The following is a 22,630-nucleotide window of genomic DNA, read 5'->3' on the forward strand; positions in this document are numbered from 1 at the left end:
TTTAGGGTTTAATTATCAATTAAACATGTATGTTGAAAAATTTAATATTTCGTATTCTTGTGTTATTATTAATTTATTAAATATCATTTGATAACGTAGTTGATAATTATATTAACTTTTGATTGATTTATTCTTGATTTATGGATCATAGATTTTATTAATTTGACACGTATTTATGAATTATTTATTGAAATATAAAATTTGTGACGTGATTGCAGTAGAGCTTTCTGTTATGACGGATGGTGAATTTACTGCGGGAATGAAATTCAGTTCTCGAGAGGCAGTAATTAAGGCGATGAAAGATTATACCATCCGTAGATGCGTAGATTATCGGGTGTATGAGTCAGAACCGATGACATTCTATGCTAAATGCACCCAGTATGGCACATGCTGTGATTAGTTGATCAGGGTGAGCAAAATGTCCAGGAAGTACTGTTGTGAGATAAGGAGGTACAATAGTAGTCACACCTGTACTAGGGCCACCATTTCTCAAGATCATTCGAAGTTGGATTCCAACACAATCGCAGAAGCAATAAAGCCATTGGTAGAAGTTGACCCGTCCATAAAGGTGAAATCAGTGATTGCAAAAGTACAGACGAAGTTTAACTACACCATAAGTTATCGCAAAATATGGTTGGCAAAACAGAAAGCAGTGGAGTCAATTTTTGGAGGTTGGAAAGCTTCGTACGAAGCTTTGCCGATATGGTTTGAGGCCATGTGTCACAAGGAGTCATCCGCAGTCGTTCATTTTGAGACAATGCCTGCGTATTAGGGGGATGATTTGGTTTCTAATATTCGTGTACGACACCGAATCTTCTGGAGTTATTACCCTTGTATTAGAGCATTCAGACATTGCAAGCCAATAGTACAAGTAGACAGAACTCATTTGTATGGAAAATATAAGGGTTGTTTGTTGGTTGCAGTTTCACAGGATGGCAATAACAACATCGTGCCTATTGCACTTGCGATAGTTGAGGGAGAGACATCTGATACTTGGCACTTTTTTCTTAATAACTTGCGATAATATGTTGTGACACGTGATGGTGTGGGCCTGATCTCCGATCGGCACGAGTGCGAGACACGTTATCAGCGTTTACGCGAGTGGGGTGAGTAACCTGGCACAGGAGCCATGAATCCAAGCAGCTGGTTAAACGAACCCTGTTCACCTGATTCTTGGTGCGGGACACTCCAATATTGTTGATGTAGTGGATATAGTGGTGTGAAATAATCTGCAGAATGCGTGTCAGGAATGTATGATGTGAACTGCTCAGGCTCTTGTTGTGCTTGTGTTTATGTCAGTTGTGGTGGCGATTGCGATGGCGATGGTGGTGAAGCTGGTTGTTCTTGTTGATTATCCTGATTATGAATAGGATCACCCTCCTGATTCTCTTGCGGTACTATATCTTACAGATGCAAGTGGTCACCGTATGTACTTTGGTACCAATGCAAGTAGATTTCTAGCTGATGCTGTGAGGGCACCATGTGCTGGATAAGAACATGATCATACCGATTCGTCCAATGCATAACCTAAAATGAGTGGGTTCCAGACCAATCTTGATTCTTGGGACCTGTCAGAACTTCGTCGTGCGCTTCACCCAGATCCCACTCTCGATGAGGAACGCCCTGAGTCAAGCCAAACTGCCTCTTCAATCTATAAGATACATGCCACTCAATGCATTCAAAATATATAAGAGGAACTGTGGTACTCTAAATAGCTGAATGCTGATGGATGTCAGGAGTAAACACGTCTGGATTGATCTGACCAATAGCATAGGTCTCCCAAACAAACTGCACACATTATACAAGTAAAAGAGGATTACACATCGAATAATAATAATAAACAAACACAGCTACTTAATTACAACAAACATGTCCTTCTTGCAGATCATCCAGTGCTCTCCTAAAGTGAGCAAGGTTACGAAATCTGTAAGACCGATTCTCACGATTCCAGTTATGCCACCTGACATCAGATAATTCGTTAATTAACATTCATCAATCAAATATAAAATACACATTTTTCAAAGCATTTAATAATTAAATTTACCTATTTACAATCGGAAAGAGTCGAGGATTGCCAGGAATCGGCGCAATAAATGGCAGACGGATCCAAGCCCAGGTAAGCAAAAGTGTCAGCGGATCATCAATCTCCTTATGGTCGACACGAGTTGCCCTACACAACGCTCTATACAGGTGTGCTAGGCATGTCGAGCCCCAACTAAAATGTATGATCCTGGCAAAGTTAAGGAGTAACGACAGAAACTTCCAGTGCACCCCTGTCCCAAACTTATCTCCAAACACAACGGTCCCAAACAATAACATTGTGTGGCACTTCACGTACCTCTGAATCTGAATATCATCAACCAACACTAAATGATATTTCAATCCTCGAATCCACGTCAACTTGATGAAACTTCCCCTACAATCTGCCTTCCTAGGTGCAACACCAAACTGATCCAAGCATTTAGCCTTTAATGTCTTATAACTACTGAGTGTCGGTCCTGTAATTGGCAGACCATTCGTCGGAAGACCAAGAATTAACACCACGTCCTAAAGCGTCACAGCACACTCACCAAATGGAAAAGGAAATGTGTGAGTCTCACGGCGCCATCTCTCGATCAGAGCATTAACCAATGCCGACTGACATTGGACAACTCCAATATGTGAAATATAATAAAAGCCGGTCTTCCGTAAATGTCCCTCCACTATTTGATTGTACAGATCCGGTGGCAAGTAGTTGTCACATTGCAACATTCGAAAACCCTAAACGCAAACATAATATTAATTAATTAACAAATTAAATTTAACAGAATAAAATTTTCATTATCAAATAACCAATAAAACATATTAATCCCAATCAATAAAAATAATAATAACAATACATTAATTAATTAACTACTCTATTATATTCTAATACTCAAGTAACTATTCTATAACAAATCAATCATTAATCCTTTATTAAATATCTATATTATGCTCATAATAAAAATAATTAATTCAATAATTTTTATTCATAATAATTATTTTATTATCGTACCGAAAACTTAATAAACATTATTACTACAATAAATTTATTCATTACTAACAATTAATACTAATTAATTAATTTATTATCACACGTATAACAATCTTAACATTAGTACTATATTCTTATAATAACTAAACCATCAGACGTGTACAATCTTAAGAAGAGTTATTATTATTATTATAATAAATTTATTTATTAATAACAATTAATATTAATTATTGTATTTATCATATCTCCATTTTAATAACAGTTATTATTATTATTATTATTGCAATTATCCTATTAATAACAATAATTAATTTATTATCATAATGTACCATAATCCTTCTAAAAAATATTATTACACTAATTTCTAATATTATTATTATAATTTATTATTACTAATTTCTAAAATTATTTTAATTAAATTAAAATATTTAAAAATTATTACTACACTAATTTCTAGCATTATCACTATGTAAACTACTAATCTCTAACATTATAATTATTATTTTAATTAAAATAGAATTTTTTAAAATAAAAATTTACATAGTTAAGATGATTAAGATAATTAGCAACGTAGAGTTCTGGACGATTGACATCTTTTATTATTCTTCTTCTCGGCATTGCTAAAAATTAGTGGTCCAAAATTTTTTTTATTCAAAGGTAGGATTTCATCATCGATGGAGGAGAATGAAAATGAAACTGGTGGAATTGGAAGAGGATATGGTTGCTTTGAAAGTGAAGGGGAAATGGGACATTCAATTTGATTTGGAGAGTATACATGCTGGTGGGCTCGGCAACATGCAAGCTTGACACGTGGTTAGGGGCACAAATCAAATAGTCCAATTTGTGTATCTTTTCAGCTCCTAATCGAATCGTCTGATTACTGTTTTTAAATTAGACTGTCCGATTTTTTCATCGTAGCCGTCATACCCGCTAAAGCACCATGGACTCCCATAACTGTGATACTCCATCTTTCTCCCAATATGAAAAATAAAAAAGTGCATTGTATACGATATTTTTTTTGTATTTTCTTATAAAAAAAAATACGCTTCATCATTTACTAAAAAATACTTTTTATCATAACATGGTATTATTTCATGTTATTTGTAAGTTGACAATTGACATATCATTATTTTTTTCATTATGTATGTCTAAAATTTGGATGCTTTGATGGTGCAATTTCAGTTCATAAAATAGGTAAAGAAACACCAGTTCATAGCTCCCCAGCCCCCAAGTCACCATTTCTTTTTTCTTTTGGGACTGTGGCACCAATGCACCATAAAAAAAATTGCTACTAAAATTGTAGGTGCATCGTGGGTGGATGAACTATGGACCGTTTTTGCTTTAGTAGGTTCGTGCACTCATGTCTGATGCACGTTTCTTCTTTTCTTTTTTTTTCCCCTTAAAAAGAAAAAAAAATTCTTAATCACAGGAAAATGTATAATTAGTAAGTGAGATTAGGAGACTTCATGAATTTAATGGCCACTACTATGGACTTCAATGCCATATCAAATTTATTCATGAGCGTCATTTATAATTTATTAAATAAAATTAAATGAATATACAAAGAAGAATATTTATGACACTATAAAGTGAAAGTATATCTCCAAAATATGATCAAATATTCAGAGAGTCATTAATATATAATCTGCCAATAGATTTTTCGTTCAATAAAAATCTTAATAAAATAAAAATTAAAAAAGAAAGAAAATTTGCAAAAGAAGATGGCGTTACAGTGGTAGAAACATTTACATCAGAGAAGGGAGACCCTCCTGCAGCTGAGTCTGAAATCGATCAAAGTTCAAAGGCAATTCTTTTTTTTCTTTCCTGAAAATTCAAACCTAATCCAACCCTTTTCTTTTCCATTTCCGATTTCATTTCAAATTGACCTCGCCTTCACGCACCTTCCCTTAGATCCCCAAATTCCCACCTCGCAAAATCTCCACTTTTCCCCCATTCCGAGGAAACCATAAACCATGCTCGATCCAATGACTTTTTGAATTCCGTGCTTTCTCTCGGAGCTCCCCCTTCATCTATCTTTGGATTTTGAATTATCTCGCTTGGGTCGATGAATAACATGCCACAATAGTGTTCGAAAGCTAAAAGGTGATTTTTTTTTTCATTTTTGGGTTTTGCTCTGTGTTTGAAGAGGGCAGAGAGAAAGGGAGTGACTGGCTGGTTAATGGGGATGGGTTCAAAATTGGAAGGACCGTCTACCCCAGTAAATCGACGTGACCCATATGAGGTTTTGTCTGTGTCAAGGGACTCTTCCGATCAAGAAATTAAAACTGCTTACAGAAAGCTAGCTCTCAAGTACGTTTCTTTCTTTACTCCTCCTTTTGTTTTCAATATAGAAATCCCATTTAGTTTGTGTGATACTGATTTTTTTTTTTTTAGCTGAATTTATGTGGATACTTGTGTATGAGTTTCCGGTTGTTTATGAAGCTGTTGTTTTAGCTTGCTTTAAGAGTGCTGTATCCTTTTGTGTTAGAGTGATTTATTTTCCTCAGATAGGCTGCAAATGGAAGAGTTATTTTTACTTTTTGTTCTTGTTCCGAAAGATTTTATATGTAAAGCATTAGCCCAAGTACTTAATATCGAGGGAATAATTGAAGAACATGTGAAGGTGGTGAAGAGGACTCTTATCTTATTAGATAACCTTTGATGTTGTATATTGCACCAATTCCCAGATGGGCATGGGTGCAGAGAGGACTATCAAATCAATTAAAGCACTACTTAGATATTTATGTCAGTTTTTTATTTGATCCTGTAGAATCAAGGAGTTTTTGTAGTTATTTATTTAACGGGAATGACCTTGATAATCATGAAATTATGTGGGATCTTATTGTATGTATCTATGATGGATAGGTATCACCCTGACAAGAATGCCAGCAATCCTGAAGCGTCAGAACTATTTAAAGAGGTTGCTTATTCTTATAGTATCTTGTCCGACCCGGAGAAGAGAAGGCAGTATGATAGTGCAGGATTTGAGGTCCCTTTCGTTTCTTTTCTATGCGAATGCAGAGCTCTGTTTTCTCTTTTTTCTATTTTTCTTTTCCAACAAGACATTGGGGGGAATCCATATTTATTCGCACAGCATGCAATATAGGCATTTTATTTTTCTCAAGTTGGAAATTGGACCTGCAAGGATGTGTTATGTCTTCAAAGCTACATTACATCTTAGGAAAGAGACTGAGTCAATTCACCCTGCTTGCCTGCAATGTGTACTACATATCTATACTTGATTTATTTGACTAAAGTTATACGTGTCATGTATGTAGGATAATATGAAGTCCAAGCCATTTGTTTTCATATAAAGTTCATGTGCGTATGTTCTGCTTTTGTTTTCCTGACTTGCATCCTTTGGGTAGTAATTATTATCTTTGCCATTAATTGCATGTTAATTCTGTTTATGCATCATAAATTCATAATTTTTATTTGCATGTTAATTCTTAAAAATGTACGTTTCAGTGGCATTATACTTCTTGTTGGAAGTGAAATTGTTTTGCTTTTATGTACTATTTATTTTTCATTCTCTAAGCTATTTTGCCAAAAACATATCAGGCACTTGATGCTGATAGCATGGACATGGAAATTGACTTGTCTAATCTAGGGACAGTCAACACAATGTTTGCAGCTTTATTCAGGTGTGACTTTGGTACAAGGCTGCTGCTTGATTTTGAAAATTACTTAACTTCACTTTGCTTCTTATTCTATTTTATCATAGCAAGCTGGGTGTCCCTATCAAGACAACCATTTCAGCTAATGTTCTTGAGGAAGCTCTGAATGGGACAGTTACAGTCAGACCACTTCCTATTGGAACATCAGTGAGCGGAAAGGTTTCTACTTTCTTTATGATGAATGGAGTTTTATATTAGTCGCCCTGGTATTGTATTTGTTCCACTTATGTCGCAAGTTGCAGGTAGAGAAGCAATGTGCTCACTTTTTTGGTGTGACAATAAATGAGGAGCAAGCTGAGTCAGGGATTGTAATAAGAGTTACTTCAACTGCACAAAGCAAATTCAAGGTACCATTGTACCTTTGTTATCCTCTTTGTTAGTCAATCTGGTGCAGTTTTTGGTATTGGTTGATGTTATTGGATTTTAATGCTTGAGGTTGATTTTTCAGTTACTTTACTTTGAACAAGATGCAAATGGTGGCTATGGTTTAGCACTGCAGGTAATCTTTGTTGTTTTAATGCTTCTACATTTAGTCTCCTTTCCTTGTTAGACTGATTTTACCAAACTAAGTGATTCTAAATTGAAATTACGATAAGCATGGTACTAAGCTTTTCATGGTTGATTTGTACATTACACATACTACAATTAGTCATAGAAGTAGTGCATGTGCAATTACAATTGAATGTATATTTAGTAAATATTGCATACATTTTTTTTTTTCTGTACAGGAAGATAGTGAGAAAACTGGCAAGGTGACATCTGCCGGAATGTATTTCTTACATTTTCAAGTGTACAGAATGGATTCAACCATGAATGCGGTATGAAGTTAGGTTTCATTGTGTTCCTTTTTCCTGTGTTTTAAGTGATTTTTTGAAAGTGACGGTTACTTTTAGTGCTATGGTACAGTTAGCGATGGCCAAGGATCCTGAAGGGGCTTTCTTTAAAAGGTTGGAAGGTCTTCAACCTTGTGAAGTCTCCGAACTAAAGCCTGGCACCCATATATTTGCTGTTTATGGTCTGAATAATTTATTTTTGCTTTATCATTCTTTGCTTTCTAGGGATATTTTTGTTACACAAAAAATCTATTAACACTAAATCAACTTGTTATCGTTTAGGGGATAACTTTTTTAAGACTGCTAGCTATACAATTGAGGCAGTATGTGCAAAATCATATGAAGATACCACCCAGAAACTTAAGGACATTGAGGCTCAGATTTTAAGAAAGAGGAATGAGCTACGCCAATTTGAAGCAGAATATAGAAAGGTTACTATTTGCTTTACTCAATCGTGGCTTATGGTTTGTCTTGAGATCCTTACAGTATTTTGTCTCTTAATGATTTTTCAGGCATTGGCTCGCTACCAGGAAGTGACAGAGAGATATGCAAAAGAAAAACAATCTGTATGTTCTTTGCTGCAGTGACAACTGCATCTCTGGAAATGCTCCACTTGCATAATTTTTAATTATAATGTTTCCCTTACCTGAATTAGTTAAAAGTTGAAAAGATCATCTATCCGATGAATTTTGGCAAGCTAAATCAATTACAAATTTCTGACCCTGCTTGCCAGCATTCATAATCCATAGCAATCGTGAACCCATTTTTTCTGTGGTTTATTCTAAAAGCGACTTCTATCGAGAGAATATAATTAAATTTCTAGTTTCAATCCTCTTAGTCTTAGACCTATTGAAAATTTTAGTCATCAGTCAATATTTGCACTTGCTATTATAAATTTATAATATGATGTAACTTGTGTTATGTCACTTTTCCAACCTTGTTGACTCTTATTTGCTGCACAGGTAGATGAGCTTCTGAAACAAAGAGACGGCATCCATTCATCCTTCACCATTGTCAAATCAACCAATGTTAGTGGGACTGCTAGTAATTTAAGCAATGGAAGCTCTAGCAAAGTTTCTGGTGATGAATCCAAAGGTGATAGCCCCGGGGAAGATGGAGGGTCGGATGGGAAGGACAAATCGGCCAAGAAGAAATGGTTTAACCTGAATCTTAAGGGCTCTGATAAGCGGTTGATTTAAAACGAAGATCGATTGTGATTATCTCCATCAATCTCAGCTTGAGTGTCAATGATGGCATGGCCACAAACACAGCAGCCTGCAGTGTATCTTCTGGAATATTTTTGTTTTTCTTGGTTGGTGGTTTTTTAACCAGGTTTGTGAACTGGTTTTGTTAGCCGTTCGTTGGTATTTAGTGCATTCCAGGTTATATATATGTCTCTCTTAAGTCTTAATTGTTTCCAATATTTTTGTCATCAGTGAGATTCATATCATCCAATTCCCTTGTAGCTTCCTCAACACAAACATAGTTTTGATATTGTAATCATATATTCATTTTTGTAAAAGGTATCACTTTCATCCATCCTTGCTCTTCTTAGGAACATCTTAAAATGTTCACCTTTCTTTTTTTTTTTGGGGACATGGCCTTGGGCCAGAGAACTGGCCTGACCCAGACAAAAAATCCTCCCTTTCAATCTCTGACATTGTTTTTATAATTTTGTATTTGTTAAACAGAATATTATTATTGTACTAGTCCAAAGGATAATTTTACAAATCCATGTTTACTCTGTAATTCTATTAGTACCAAGCTAATTAGAAATTGGAGAGCTAACTGTAATTGAATGAATTATGGGCTAAGATGGATTTTGTAACTAACCTGCCATGGATAAGGGAGTAGGAGAAGGGTATTAGTAGTAACAGAACTGGCTCTCCAAACCTCACCCATCACTATCTTCCATTTTATTGTGAATTTCTGTATTTTCCTGTTCAACTATTTTTCCCTTCTATATTGTTTGTGAATTTTCTTTTCTCATGTATCAGTTACAAATTTTAACATATTCTAACTATTTTCTCAATCCAAATAAAAATTTAGTAGATACTTATTGGAGACCGGAACAAAGATTATAAATTAGTTTTCTTAAGCAAATGATTATTGGTCTTAAAAATTGAACTAAGAAATTTTGGAGACTGATTAGAAGATACTATTCAGCTATCATTTCAGTAATTTGCCAATAATGAATGTCTTACCTAACCCTTTGAACAGTGTTTAATTTTTCACACTCTTTATTACTTACTTCCTTGACTTGGTTTAATTGATTTTTCTCCTTCATTCAATTCCTAACCAACATATGGAATCAAGAACAATAATTAGCCAAACTTTTCCATGAATTGATGTGAACTTTTGACACACACTGAAAGGCATACATCATATATTTGCATTTGACAAATAAATAAAATAGACTATACTCCAAGTCCAGCCACTAGCAATTTTGTGTAACTTGTTGGGCTATGTTTGTACAACGAAACCACCACCTTATTTTATTTTATTTTTAATTGAAAGGTAACTGATACATACATACCTATATATAGTGACCATACTGAACTTCATGCTTAATATTTAAGAGTAAAGTAATGAAAACATATATAGGTACAAAGAATTTCTTTTTCGAACAAACAATAAAAAAGAAATCTTTATAAATGATCATAGTTTGAGAACACTTCGTTGCATAGCTATAAATTATGTTATTGATAGAATCAAGCAGCCTATTTTTATCTTTTTTTTTCCCCGTTTAGTGACAATATATAAGTTCTCATGTCAATTATTTTATCACAATTTTTTTTCTTTAGTAACAATTGAAGTTTAGCAAGATTCGAGTACCAATGCAGTCACTGGCCTTCATCAAATTTGAACTTATTTAATTGGCCTCATATTGACTTAAAATTGTGTTATTAGTTATAGGAATATATTTTAACTATAGGAATCTGAATAAAATTTTGTCTTTACGTTAAAGACAACAGTTCCAGAAAATTGAAAGTTGTCCAATGTTTCAATTAATTAATGCATCCATACAAAAAAAAAAAATACTAACTAATACTAAAAGAGAAGTTAATTATTAAATAGTTTGCAAATTTAAAAAGAAAAAACATGCATACTTTTCCTAGTAGGAACATTTGGAATCTAGGTTTCAACGTGAACATTGTTGCTAAAGAAAACTATTTCTAAATGTAGAAGCTGAAAATTAAATAGGAAACTAAGCTGGAACACCCGAAATTGGAAAAATAAGTGAAGTGATGTGGTCAATGAAGAAAAATAAATAAATAAATTTGTATAGATGCAAACAGTTTAGTTCCCATGTGGCATTAACTCTCTCTACCGTGCAAAGGAAACTTTATACTAACAACAACAATAATGCTTCTCTTTTTCTTTATAATATAGATAGATAGAGTGGTGTTAATGTTAGATTTTGTCGTGTCATGCGCAAATGTCCCCTATGCATGTCTTTGGGTTATATATGTTATGTGAGTGGCAATAGTATTTATATATGAATGATAACTAATTTGATACCATTTTTTATATAGATTTTTTATATGTACATAGCCGCCTAATAAAAAATGTTTCTTACTTTTTTAGCAAAGCACCCACTTGTTTTTGTCTATCGATATTGATGAAAATTCCCCTTCTCTCTAGAACTTAATTAGTTCACGCGAGCTTCAAATTAAAAATTTTATTTTTAAAAGTTATAATTTTACTAATTTCCTCTTTCTTTCCATCAATGTGGACATTCTAGAGATTAGCTTTATTTGAAGTTCATTAGATTATAGTAGAGGTGAAAATTTAGTTGCAGTCGATTTTATATGAAGTTGATATCTGAGAGCTGTCAGATAATTTGACTAAATTTTCATCTAACGACTCTCAAATATCAATGTTATATGAAGTCGATTTTACCTGAGTTTTCACCTATATTAGATTGCAGGAATTGTTATGTTAAATGCATTAAGAGAGAGAGAGAGAGAAACTACACATGACTTAAAGGTGACTCCACAGAGCCCCACAAAGGGTCCAACAAATTGGTTTAAAAATTTGAGATATAAAATGATTAAATGAAGTAGGTAATGTCACTTGGAATACATGGAGGGGCTAATTGAGTCATACCCACATTGTTTGGGGAGTGCTTAAAAAAATATTTGAACATTTCTTAGTGGAAATGATTTCCAAGTTGAAAACTAAGTCATATTAGGGTTATCTTTTTTATCCTTTTCAGATGCTTCCAAAGTAATGGTTGCGAAAAGAAACAAAAATGATTAGAAAGTTAAAGGGGGTTCTAATATGATAGGACCATGTTGCTTAATAATCTCTTATATATTGTTCATACTTTAATTGGTTATTGTTACTTGACAATTGACATAAGCACAACTTGGTGGGCCATAATCACGATTCTGGTAAATCTTAAATGATAATATCGGTATCACCTCAATCAACAACAATAAAAGAAAGCATAATTAATCCGCTCCAAAAGTGGTTTTCTATCAAAATTGATGGTGGAAACCATTCCAACAAATTCAAAAAAAAAAAAACTAAATTAATATAAGAATTTAATTTTGATGCTATATTAATGTAAAGTAGTTTTATATGTACATTTAATTATGTAACGTCGCATTAATAAAAATAACTGCTTTTGACATTGACATACAACACGAATAATCATTCGAAAGAACGGATGTAATTATATGACTGTGTAAAATATTTTATACTGTTAGTGTATAAAAATTAAACTCATTAATATAATATCATTCAATTTGTAAAACGTGTCTTCATAAAACTTAAGCAAAATTAAAGTAGGTATTTGAGAGATTAATTATACAACTAAAGAATAAAAATAATTATTAAATAAAATGCATAACTATATATTAAATATTCCAGGAAAGTAAATTTTATTTAGATAAAAAGAAAAAAACATTTCCTTCTTTAGTATGTTTTATATTTCTTTAATTTTTGGTAATTAATTCAAATCTCCTTTAATTACACTTTTTTGCATTATTCTAAACTATGTCATGGATAACAATTTTACTGATACTCAAAATAATAATAATAATGATAAATAAAATATAATAGAAAAAGTATATGGAACCAAAAGGTTGTCAGCTAAAAACTAAACAAAACTACATTAATTTATATTAATAATTAATTTTAAATTTTTTAAATTTAAAATTAAAAAAAATTAAAATTAATTAAGTAAACCTAATTAAAACCTATAAAAGTCTTTTTCTTCTTTCTCACATTAACCTACACACCTCCAACAATCACACACACAAACCTCTCTCTCACCAATGCTGCTGGAGGTGCCACAGCATCCAGGCCTGATCTCATCTTCTCCCATGAATCCTCCTGATCTCATCTGGCTCTCCCATGAATTCTCGTTGAGATGCCTTAACCTTTTTGGCAAAAGTGTCCCAATCCATCTGATGCCGCTCTATGAACAGAGTCTAAGCCTCTTGGCATTTGGTCTGATAGTTCTTTTGTGACCCATATACCTCTTTCGACCGGCAAGAATCTTGACCATGTTGCCATTGTTGTTAGTGACAAATACATTGCTTTCATCGCACACAATGTAGTCAATAGCAGTAAGGCGGATTTTTTTTTTAAATGAAATAAGACTTTGTTGATGTTGAATAAAACAAAGGATACAAAATTAAACAATTTTATTTTCTGCAAACTATACGATTATAGAATTATAAAAAAATATTTATTTAATATGAAAAAAATATCTTAATACTTAACAAAAGAAACCTCCAATTATATTTTAGCAAAAATAATTAAATATTTATAAAATTAAAAAAAAAATATGAAATTTTTAAAGAAATAGAGACATTCACATTTGCAATACAAAAAAATTCGAAAAATATATAAAATAACATCCATTTAATATGAAAAAGAAACATTCTGATATTTAGCAGAAGAAACATCCATATCTATTAATTCGTAGAGATTTTGAATTCACCCAAAAGTATTTAGCTGGTTTTTGACTAATATCGTTTTGCTTCCTTAGCAATGTTCAATATAATAATAGTACATGTTTTTAGTTACAAATCAAAACTTATGAAATTTGTGAGTGTAACTGAGTGAAAAGTTATCATCTTTTAAATTGTCTCATCTATAAAGATTTTAAAAAACTATTAAAAAAATTAGTTACTAGTCGAATAATTAACATTGCATTGACTTTGTCAACAAAATAAATATATGGGTGACTAATTTTATTATTTCATTAAATTCATGACATTGAAATCACACACACACAACTATTTGAAAGACAATTTATAAGGATGAAATAAAAAAAAAAAAAGTGAAAACCCAAATTTAGTGTTAATAAGAAGACATATAATTGTGAAGAATGAATAGGAGTTGTAAAAGTGTGATTAGACAAATATTTGATTATCTTGAACTTACATTCATGGTATAGATTGAAGAGTTGATGTGGGGACAAGTGCAACAACAATTGCATGTGTGGTCCCAATGTGGGTAGCACCTACCTATGTTTGGTTTTGTTAAATTAGTGTGGAGCCAATCATATGTGTAGCTTCCCATGTGTTATCACTTATCACCCATCATGGGATCGGAGATATATCACTTGAGTTCATATGCCTAGTTACATGTTCAAACCATGACCTTAGCTTCTCTACTCTCAATGCCATTAATTCTTCCTTTCTTACTACCTATGCCCTACCTTGAGAATTTTCAACCTATAACAACATGCTTCATGTACGTTTTAATTTGTCTACATGTTTTCACTAAATTTAAATTATTATTAATAGTAAGATATCTATAAAATCATAGCTCTAACTTGCTAGCTAGCTAGGACACTATTTTAATTTTGACCAATTATATGGTGCTTGTAATTTTAGTGTCGAAATTGTCGAAGTTATCTTTTATGGTAAGTTTTAAATATTAAAAAATTATTTATTTTTATATTTTTTAATTTAAATATTAAATTTTATCTCATTTTAATAAGTTAGGTAAATATATATAGGCACCATAGCATGCACCTTTAATTTTTTCTCGGGTGTCACAAATCCTAAACTGTAAGTACTTGACCCCCCTACTACACTGCACAAGTTTATTAGGTGGATGCATGAATCAGTCACACAATTAGGATGCACTACCAATAATGTTAGGTAATAAGTTCAGCACCTTAATATATATACAACTTCCAAAGTCTCATGGAAAATGTGATGACAACAAAAATTTTAATTTTATTATGTTAACAACAGAGGAGTACAGTTTAATGATGATCTCAAATAAAATGAGTTGATGAACTAACTTTTTCGACAGAATACATGAATTGGACCTAGGAACATGATGTACATGCGGTATCAGACAATACTGTAAGCAAAGAAATTAAAGTAGGGGAATACTTGGCATTAGAAAGCAAATTAATGAAATTAAAGCCATTTAATTTGTAGATAGCAATAACATATATAGGATAAGGACAAATATTGGTACCGATTGATACTATTCAGTATTCACTAGTCATTAGTGGTCCCAATTACAAGTAGTAGTGATTGCTCTAAGAGAACACCGCCATTCATATTATATTTCAACTTCTTTTACGATGAATGAGACCATAAATGTTCAGTTAATAATATATAGGTCTTTTTTATGTTATAAACTTTTCAATTTTTTTTTTATTTTTTTAATATGGGACTAATTTTATACACTCTTCACACTTACATCGTTAACCATTCCATTTACGTATATGTTTTCTGTGATGTTAGTGTTAAGCTGAGCTGATTCGTTTAGCATTATATATAGTGCGATTGAAGTGGGAGTGGTCCAATTCTGGTTTTTGCAACTTGAAATATCGTATCATTGTTGGATCTGCATATATGTATATAAAGCACAAAGCTTTTTGTTAGGTGTAGTATAGTACTATATAACCATTTATTATTTTTCTTTCACAACTTCAGGTTTATAAAAGCTTATCACCATTTATATACAGATCGAGTTTTTACCTTTTTGAACAAATAAATAAAATTGAACCATATGTAAGTTTATCGGATCTTAAAATGAACTTTGTAAAAGACACTCGACGTTTAAGCAATCCACTACTATAATATATTATGGATATTATGCTAGGAAAATAATAATTTAAAGTTATTTTGTTTAATTTAATATTTATAAATTTATATGTGTAATATTTATAATTATATATTATATTTATAATTACATATTTATTATATTTAATATTATTCAATTATCTGGTAATAGTTAAAAAATATAAAATAAATTAAACAATAATTAAATAATACAAAATAAAATATTTTTAAGCTGTTTTGAGTTGATTTAATTTTATTATCTTCTAAATATTTTTAAATATATTAATAGTACTATGCAAGATATTTCTTATTCGAGGGGCTAAAGTCCTTTTATATCCGAACAGAAATTACAGGAAACTTTCTCTTAAATAAATGAAGAAAAATAATAGAATAATTAAAGGAAGTGATCTCCAGACCTAATTGCTGATCATTATTTTATACATACATATAAGTCTAGTTGAATATAATGAAGATGATGGTATCATAATGGGTCAACCTGATTGACAATGGAGCAATAATTGATTTTAGAGTTCATTATGTTTAAGATTTAGGGTATTTTCGATACAATTTTATGGGATTTAATTATTGAAGCCCAGCATAATAAGGCATAATAAATTGAATGAGCATTATTATAGAAAATTGCATTTTTTCAACATGTTTACGCAAATTGACTAGAAATATTAATAGAACACTCAAGCACGAAATTGAACGCAGAAATAGGGTTGAGAGTGAGAATATTCAAGATTTGATGCTTTGGGACTTAATTTTGTCTTATTGCTGGGAAAAAAAGGCGGTTTAATATTGAGAAGAATCAATTAAAAATAAAGAAAAAGTCTAGAGTGAGCAATTTTATTAAATTTTAGTTAACATGTAATCAGTAAAAAAAATTGAGTAATTTTACATTATTAAATAAAATCTCATACTATTAAAATTATTATTAATAATTATTTAAAAGCTACCAATCACAAATAACGTGAATTAATGAAGGTCAAGGAAATCCAAAACTAATCGTAAATATTGGCGGTTTAGTTGTCATGAATAAAGTATGTTGAATAATCTAAATAAGCGGGTCATTATTGTGTTTAATAATTATAATTACAATATATAGGAGTGGTAAAGTAATTTCCATTATGATAGTTTGAGACAAAGTACTTAATTTTTTTTTTCATTTTATTTTTTGGGCAGAATTGATTTGGCATTTGAAGTAGATTTTGCTAATGATCACTAAGATAAAATTCACCTTTCACTCCAAAAGTGATCTATATATTAAGGAAATCTAGGATTTTTATTTTCTTGCAATGAAAATTTTTGACTAATTTAGGAGGGCTTTGAAAAAAACAGACCCTAGAAGGGGGGACAAGGTGGGTCACATTAGGAGTTGAGACGAAGACTTGATAATTAAATAAGGGGTTATTACTTTGTTGATGTTGATTATTATTATTTTTAAAAAATAAATATTTTGTAAATTTGTATGATGAATATTGGCAAGGCATTATGATGATGATTAATAATTATGGTTTTTAATTAAGTGGGAGACTACAAGAGTATAGAAAGCTCTCTCACTCTCGTAGTTAGTAAGATTCGGATAGATCTCTCCCAAAGCTAGCAAACCAATAGAAAATTATGCATTTCAACGTCAATCACGCAAACATCATAAACAATAATTCATCATCATCAACGGGTAATGGTGGGGACACAATCCCTAAGTTTTGTGAACCCACACCTGAACGCTCTTATACTCAATTTACCATACACTATTTTAACACACTTTTTTTTATGAATATTTTAGATTTTTATGTATTTTATTTATTTGATTTTTAATTTTTTAAGTTATTTTTAAATTCCATACGTCAAAAATTATTTTATTATATGAAAGTTATTCAAATAAAAATACTAAAAATATTTTTTTATAAAGATATTTTGTATAAAAATATAATTTATTTATTTGATCACATTTTAAATAAAAATAACACTTTTATAACATATTAAAATTTAATTTTATAATATAAAAAAATCATATAAAGACAATTTCATTTATTTTATTAATATTTATTAAAATGCAGAAGGTTTCCAGTTCCCACTAATTTGTTAATTTAATGTATGGATGCATAATTTGACTATAGTAGCTTTGCATGTTGCATGAGGTGATGAAATTAAAGCCATATTGCCATGATAGGAAGAGAGAGAGAGAGAGAGAGAGAGAGAGAGAGAGAGAGAGAGAGAGAGAGAGAGAGAGAGAGAGAGAGAGAGAGAGAGAGAGAGAGTTGGAATTGGAATGATGTGAAACATGCGTATCTTACATGAGATATGAATGGATGAATGTGATGGTGACACGTGGGGGCCAGTGGGACAGGTGTTAGATCTGAGCGTCATGTACATTTTGGCTTAGGATCTTGGATGCTATCATGCTATATGAATATGATATGATAACTCCTATCTTATGTATGTAAATGTAGGGGGCTACTTTGACTTCGTCTAGAGTGAAATAGTCTGAGTTGGTGCTCGTAAGGTAAGCTTGTCGGCCTTAAACATTCACCAAACATAAAATCTCATCACCTATTTAAATTTCCTTTCATTTTTTAAAAAAAAAATCGGCTTGCTTATATATATTTTTAAAATATATAAAATTTAACTTATTTAAATTAACTTATATATATATTAAAATATATATTTTATGTTAATAATTAATTTTAGTATACCCATAAATTAATAACGGGGGTATTACTTTATATTAAGGATAAAACCAATATAAAACAAAGATACAGACTTAAAATTATGTTTTGCAAAAATACTTAGACTACAAAAATAAACTATTTTTATAAAGAGTTTAATTTTAATACACTATTTTGTACAGTTATATAATTATATTCGTTTTTGTGATTATTTATATAATTAATATAAAAAATATATATTTTTATTAATGTAGTGTTATATAATTAAATACACGTATAAAATTTACAATATATCAAAATTAAATTCTTTTATGAATACCAAAACTAAAATTAACTATATTTACAGAGATTGAAAACAAACTTAAACATTTTATACTGTTTATGCATGTTATATATTATACTTAAAATCAAAACAGTAATGAGTTTCGAACAAAGGTAACGATTGTATTAGAGTAGATTCAATCGATATTTCTTAAATCAAGTAGAATAACCAAGCATAAGGTAGATGATGAAGCTCTATGTTTTTCAATTTTGTACTTAAGGACGAATTTGAAATCAAGAACATAAATTAAATTAATTTAGAGAACAATTTTTACCCGCTGTTGTATGTTATTAATTAGTTGCTATGTGAACCTAATTAAATATTATTACTACGACATATTTCACCAGGTGTAGGATATGTTAAAAGACATCATGAACACTTATATATATATATATATATATATATATATATATATATATATATATATATATATATATATATATATATATATTTGTAATTTTGTATTCTATTCATATGATACACAATCAAGATATTTAATAATGACGTAAAAGAAATTCTCAGGCAAAATTGATGTAACGGGTAGAAAGATGAGACAGGTAGAAAAACTAAACAAGCCCAAAATCGCAAAGAAACAAAATTCACTATTAAGTATTACAAAAATGTTATTCGTATACTAAAATCAGCTATTAAAATTAATCATCAATATATTTATATAATGTATATAAATATACGTGTAGTTTGATTTATTTTCAATATATATTTATATTTTAATATGTATTTTATATTAGTGACTAATTTTAGTGGCTAATTTTAAAGTAAACATAGCATAATCCTAAAGATTAAGATAGGTGCAACTTCAGGATCTAATATTTGGGCATGGCGGCATGCATGCAAATTGCAATTGCTTTTCCGAATTATTTGTATCATAATAATTATTTGCTTCATCAGGGTGTGGCTATACATATTGGATAGAGACATGGGCTTCACGGTGCCTCCTTGAATTCATCAATATTTGGTCTTACTTTAAAAAATAAATAATTAAATACGATATCACAAAATTACCCCCAGTCAGAATGAAGGGAAAGAAAAACGAAATTAAAATTGTTGTGATTTCAAAAGGAACGAGCATGTATTTTGTAAGCTGATGATGTCTCCAAGTCACCAATCTCAACTGATCATGTCATAGAAGAAGAAGAACTAGAAAAGGTGGCATGAGCATTATGGAGAGTTTATTTACGTACGTAATATATTTATGTGTGTACCTGTGACGTGCCATATACGATTTGGGTTCAGGAATAAAATTAGCCGAGTTTTGATGAGTTGAATTAGATTGTTGCTTCAGCAATGTTTATTAGTTGATCAAGCTATCCAGTAAGCTTTCTGATTGGCCGTCTTAACGCAAACTTCCAAATTCATGAAAAGAGGGAAAGCAATTGCCACATACTCATATAATATAAACATCCAAGCTTTATTATTTGTACTGTTCAAACCTAATAATAATTATTAGGTTACTACTGATCGATCATTAAAGCATCTAATTATTTCACTACATTTGCATATATATACATCAAGATATATACATGGGGTGTATTTTTATTATAAATATATTTGTATATTATCGGTTTCAGGATTAAACACATGGTTTGAAGACAGCCTTACTTATAAATTTATACGAAATATGTGTATGTATGGATGCATTCATGAGGTATATGAATTAAAATAAAATATTTTGACTTGTTATATTGACGAAATGATTCCTGATGTTACTCAGGTTAATGTGTTTTGATGAGTTGGAATGATAAACGCAGGGAATGGGTCCAGCGAAGTGAGTACTAGACTACATACCATATTATAATAAATAATGTGTAGGTGTATGTGTGTAGTAATAAAATACTAGGTTGGTCGTAGATAGAAGAGGGCATTGGTTGAGAGAAGGAGTTGGATAGTTGAAAGAGAGAAGAAGAGACTACCACTGTTTTCAAGGTGCGTCATACCTAACTCGTATAATGTTTGATGATGTGAACAGTGCCTCGTACGTAGCCAAGTGTGTGAATTGCTGAAAACAGAATCATACATGCTTCTGATCCCAACCCAATCATTTCATCCTAGACTTCCTATCTGCGCCATACTCCCCTCACATGCACCACCGCTTCAAAGGTCTATATATTTGTGTCATTAATTAAAATAAGCACAGAAAAAAAGATTTTTCTTAAAAAAATAAAGAGGAAGTGTTGTTTGTTTGTTCTAAGAGATAATTGATGGGAGATAGATGATAAATAATTGTGAAGTTAAAAAAGAAATGAAGGGAGATTGATCAAGTATAGTAAGAAAGACGATTGGAAGCAAGTGGGACCTTGGCTTGCGAGTCATTTTGGGTGGTGTTCCCATATTTTCACACACTCTTCTCCTTGCATTGGGACATCCGCAAACACCAACTCTCTCTCTCTCTCTCTCTTCACTGTGCACTTTTCTTTCTGAATTTCCCTACCAATATTCATTTGTTTTTCACTTTTGCCAAAACCTTGTCTTGTATATAAATACATCACCACACAACTCATGCAACTCCGTCTCTTCATTTTAATTTCATTCATCTACCACCACCACACCGGCCCCCTTTTTCTTCTTCTTCTTTCGAAACCCTAAAGCTAGCCACCTCCCATGGACAACCAACTTGACTCACAACCACCACCACAACCCGCGCGCTTAAAGCTATTTGGCTTCAGCGTCCATGAAGACTCCACCATGGAAGAAGAATTACTACTCATGCATGAAGACGTAGCAGATTCAACAACAAAACCATCACCTTCTTCCACCTCCCCCTCTAGGTCGCCGGATTCCGCCGGAGCCGCTGCAGGAGCCAGCGGCGGTTTTGCGTCCTCCTCTTCCGGGGAGCGGAAATACGAGTGTCAGTACTGTTGCAGAGAGTTCGCAAATTCACAAGCACTTGGTGGACACCAAAACGCGCACAAGAAAGAGCGTCAACAGCTCAAGCGAGCACAGTTACAAGCCACGCGAAACGCCGCCGCCGTTTCCTTCGTCAGAAACCCCATCATCTCCGCCTTCGCACCACCGCCGCACCTGCTTGCTCCGCCGGGGTCCATGGTCATGCCGGCGCCACCTCCATCGTGGGTGTACATGCCGCCGCGTGCAGCTCCTCCTCCGTTCCACGTGTCAGTATCTCACGGGTGCGTGTTCCCTTCGGCGAACAGCAGTAATAATAGTAGCAACTACAGTTACGGTAACGGTAACGGTAACAGTAACGGTAATTGTAGCATTAAAAATGGGGGTGTAGGGTTCCCCTATGGTGGCGGTGTAGGGGAACCGTCAAGTGCATTGTCAACGATGATGGGGTCGCAGATGCAAGTGCAGGTACAGGCCCGGGCCCACCATGGCAGGATGGACGGGTCCTCTTTGAGTAGGTTCTCCAAAGGAGATGGTGGGCCCAGTTTTGATGATTCATTGGGCTTGGACTTGCACCTTAGCCTTGCACCAGCTGCGCCGTAACTGTTAGCCGTTTCTAGCTTCAGCCTTCATGCGCCACTTAATTATTATTATTATTTTATTGTTATCATCATCTGCTTCAAATCTTGTACATTTTCACATATTTATTTTTTCTTTTTCTTAAAAAAAAAAGGTAAAACTTGAAATCAAATGATTTGATTATTAGGTAGCTTAGTACAAATTGCGACAATTGGCCAACTGCTCATTGACCACATATATATGCTATTTGCTTTCAAAATTTGTATCCTCTTTATTTCAATTTTCTCTGGGGATTTAATTTTCATCTAGATAGGTAAAAAGGATATATATGATAAGACTAAGAAAGTAGAAAACCATTTAATTAATGAAACTACGAAAAGCGGGAGCTGCATTGATTTCATGGAGTACATTGTGGTCCATTTTTTATAGCCTTTACCTGCCCCCAAAAATAAATAAATTAAATCCTAATTACTTTGTCCACCTTATTTATAACCTTATACATACACTAATTAAATTAATGTGTAGATCACGACTTGAACATGTTGGAAGTGGGAAGCTGACTCAATCTATCATATATAAATATGATGGATTGTACCCAATTACTTTGAAAACTTGGACCATGTG

General features: G+C 32.2%; 3 protein-coding genes across 3 annotated transcripts; 2 read left to right on the top strand and 1 right to left on the bottom strand.

Annotated features, from left to right (window-relative positions):
• Positions 1-1,527: 1,527 nt before the first annotated feature.
• On the bottom strand, positions 1,528-3,981 carry LOC112709540 (protein MAIN-LIKE 2-like). Its single transcript, XM_072202187.1, has 6 exons — positions 3,895-3,981; positions 2,339-2,547; positions 2,045-2,230; positions 1,870-1,960; positions 1,745-1,788; positions 1,528-1,651 (listed from the first exon to the last, which is right to left on the bottom strand). The coding sequence occupies exons 1-6, from the start codon at positions 3,979-3,981 to the stop codon at positions 1,528-1,530; spliced, it is 741 nt and encodes a 246-aa protein (XP_072058288.1).
• Positions 3,982-4,187: 206 nt separating this feature from the next.
• On the top strand, positions 4,188-9,062 carry LOC112712066 (chaperone protein dnaJ 15). The gene is made up of 11 exons (XM_025764852.3): positions 4,188-5,323; positions 5,879-6,002; positions 6,575-6,657; positions 6,738-6,849; positions 6,933-7,037; positions 7,139-7,189; positions 7,419-7,508; positions 7,597-7,705; positions 7,806-7,954; positions 8,036-8,089; positions 8,486-9,062. Exons 1-11 carry the CDS (start codon positions 5,193-5,195, stop codon positions 8,720-8,722), a joined length of 1,245 nt encoding a protein of 414 aa, XP_025620637.1. The 5' UTR covers positions 4,188-5,192; the 3' UTR covers positions 8,723-9,062.
• An 11,396-nt stretch (positions 9,063-20,458) lies between these two features.
• LOC112712067 (zinc finger protein GIS3) lies at positions 20,459-22,265 on the top strand. The gene has a single exon (XM_025764853.3). The coding sequence runs from the start codon at positions 21,185-21,187 to the stop codon at positions 22,028-22,030; it is 846 nt and encodes a 281-aa protein (XP_025620638.1). The 5' UTR covers positions 20,459-21,184; the 3' UTR covers positions 22,031-22,265.
• Positions 22,266-22,630: the final 365 nt, after the last annotated feature.

Source organism: Arachis hypogaea, chromosome 9 (assembly GCF_003086295.3).
Source record: "Arachis hypogaea cultivar Tifrunner chromosome 9, arahy.Tifrunner.gnm2.J5K5, whole genome shotgun sequence".
NCBI classification, from domain to species: Eukaryota; Viridiplantae; Streptophyta; class Magnoliopsida; order Fabales; family Fabaceae; genus Arachis; species Arachis hypogaea.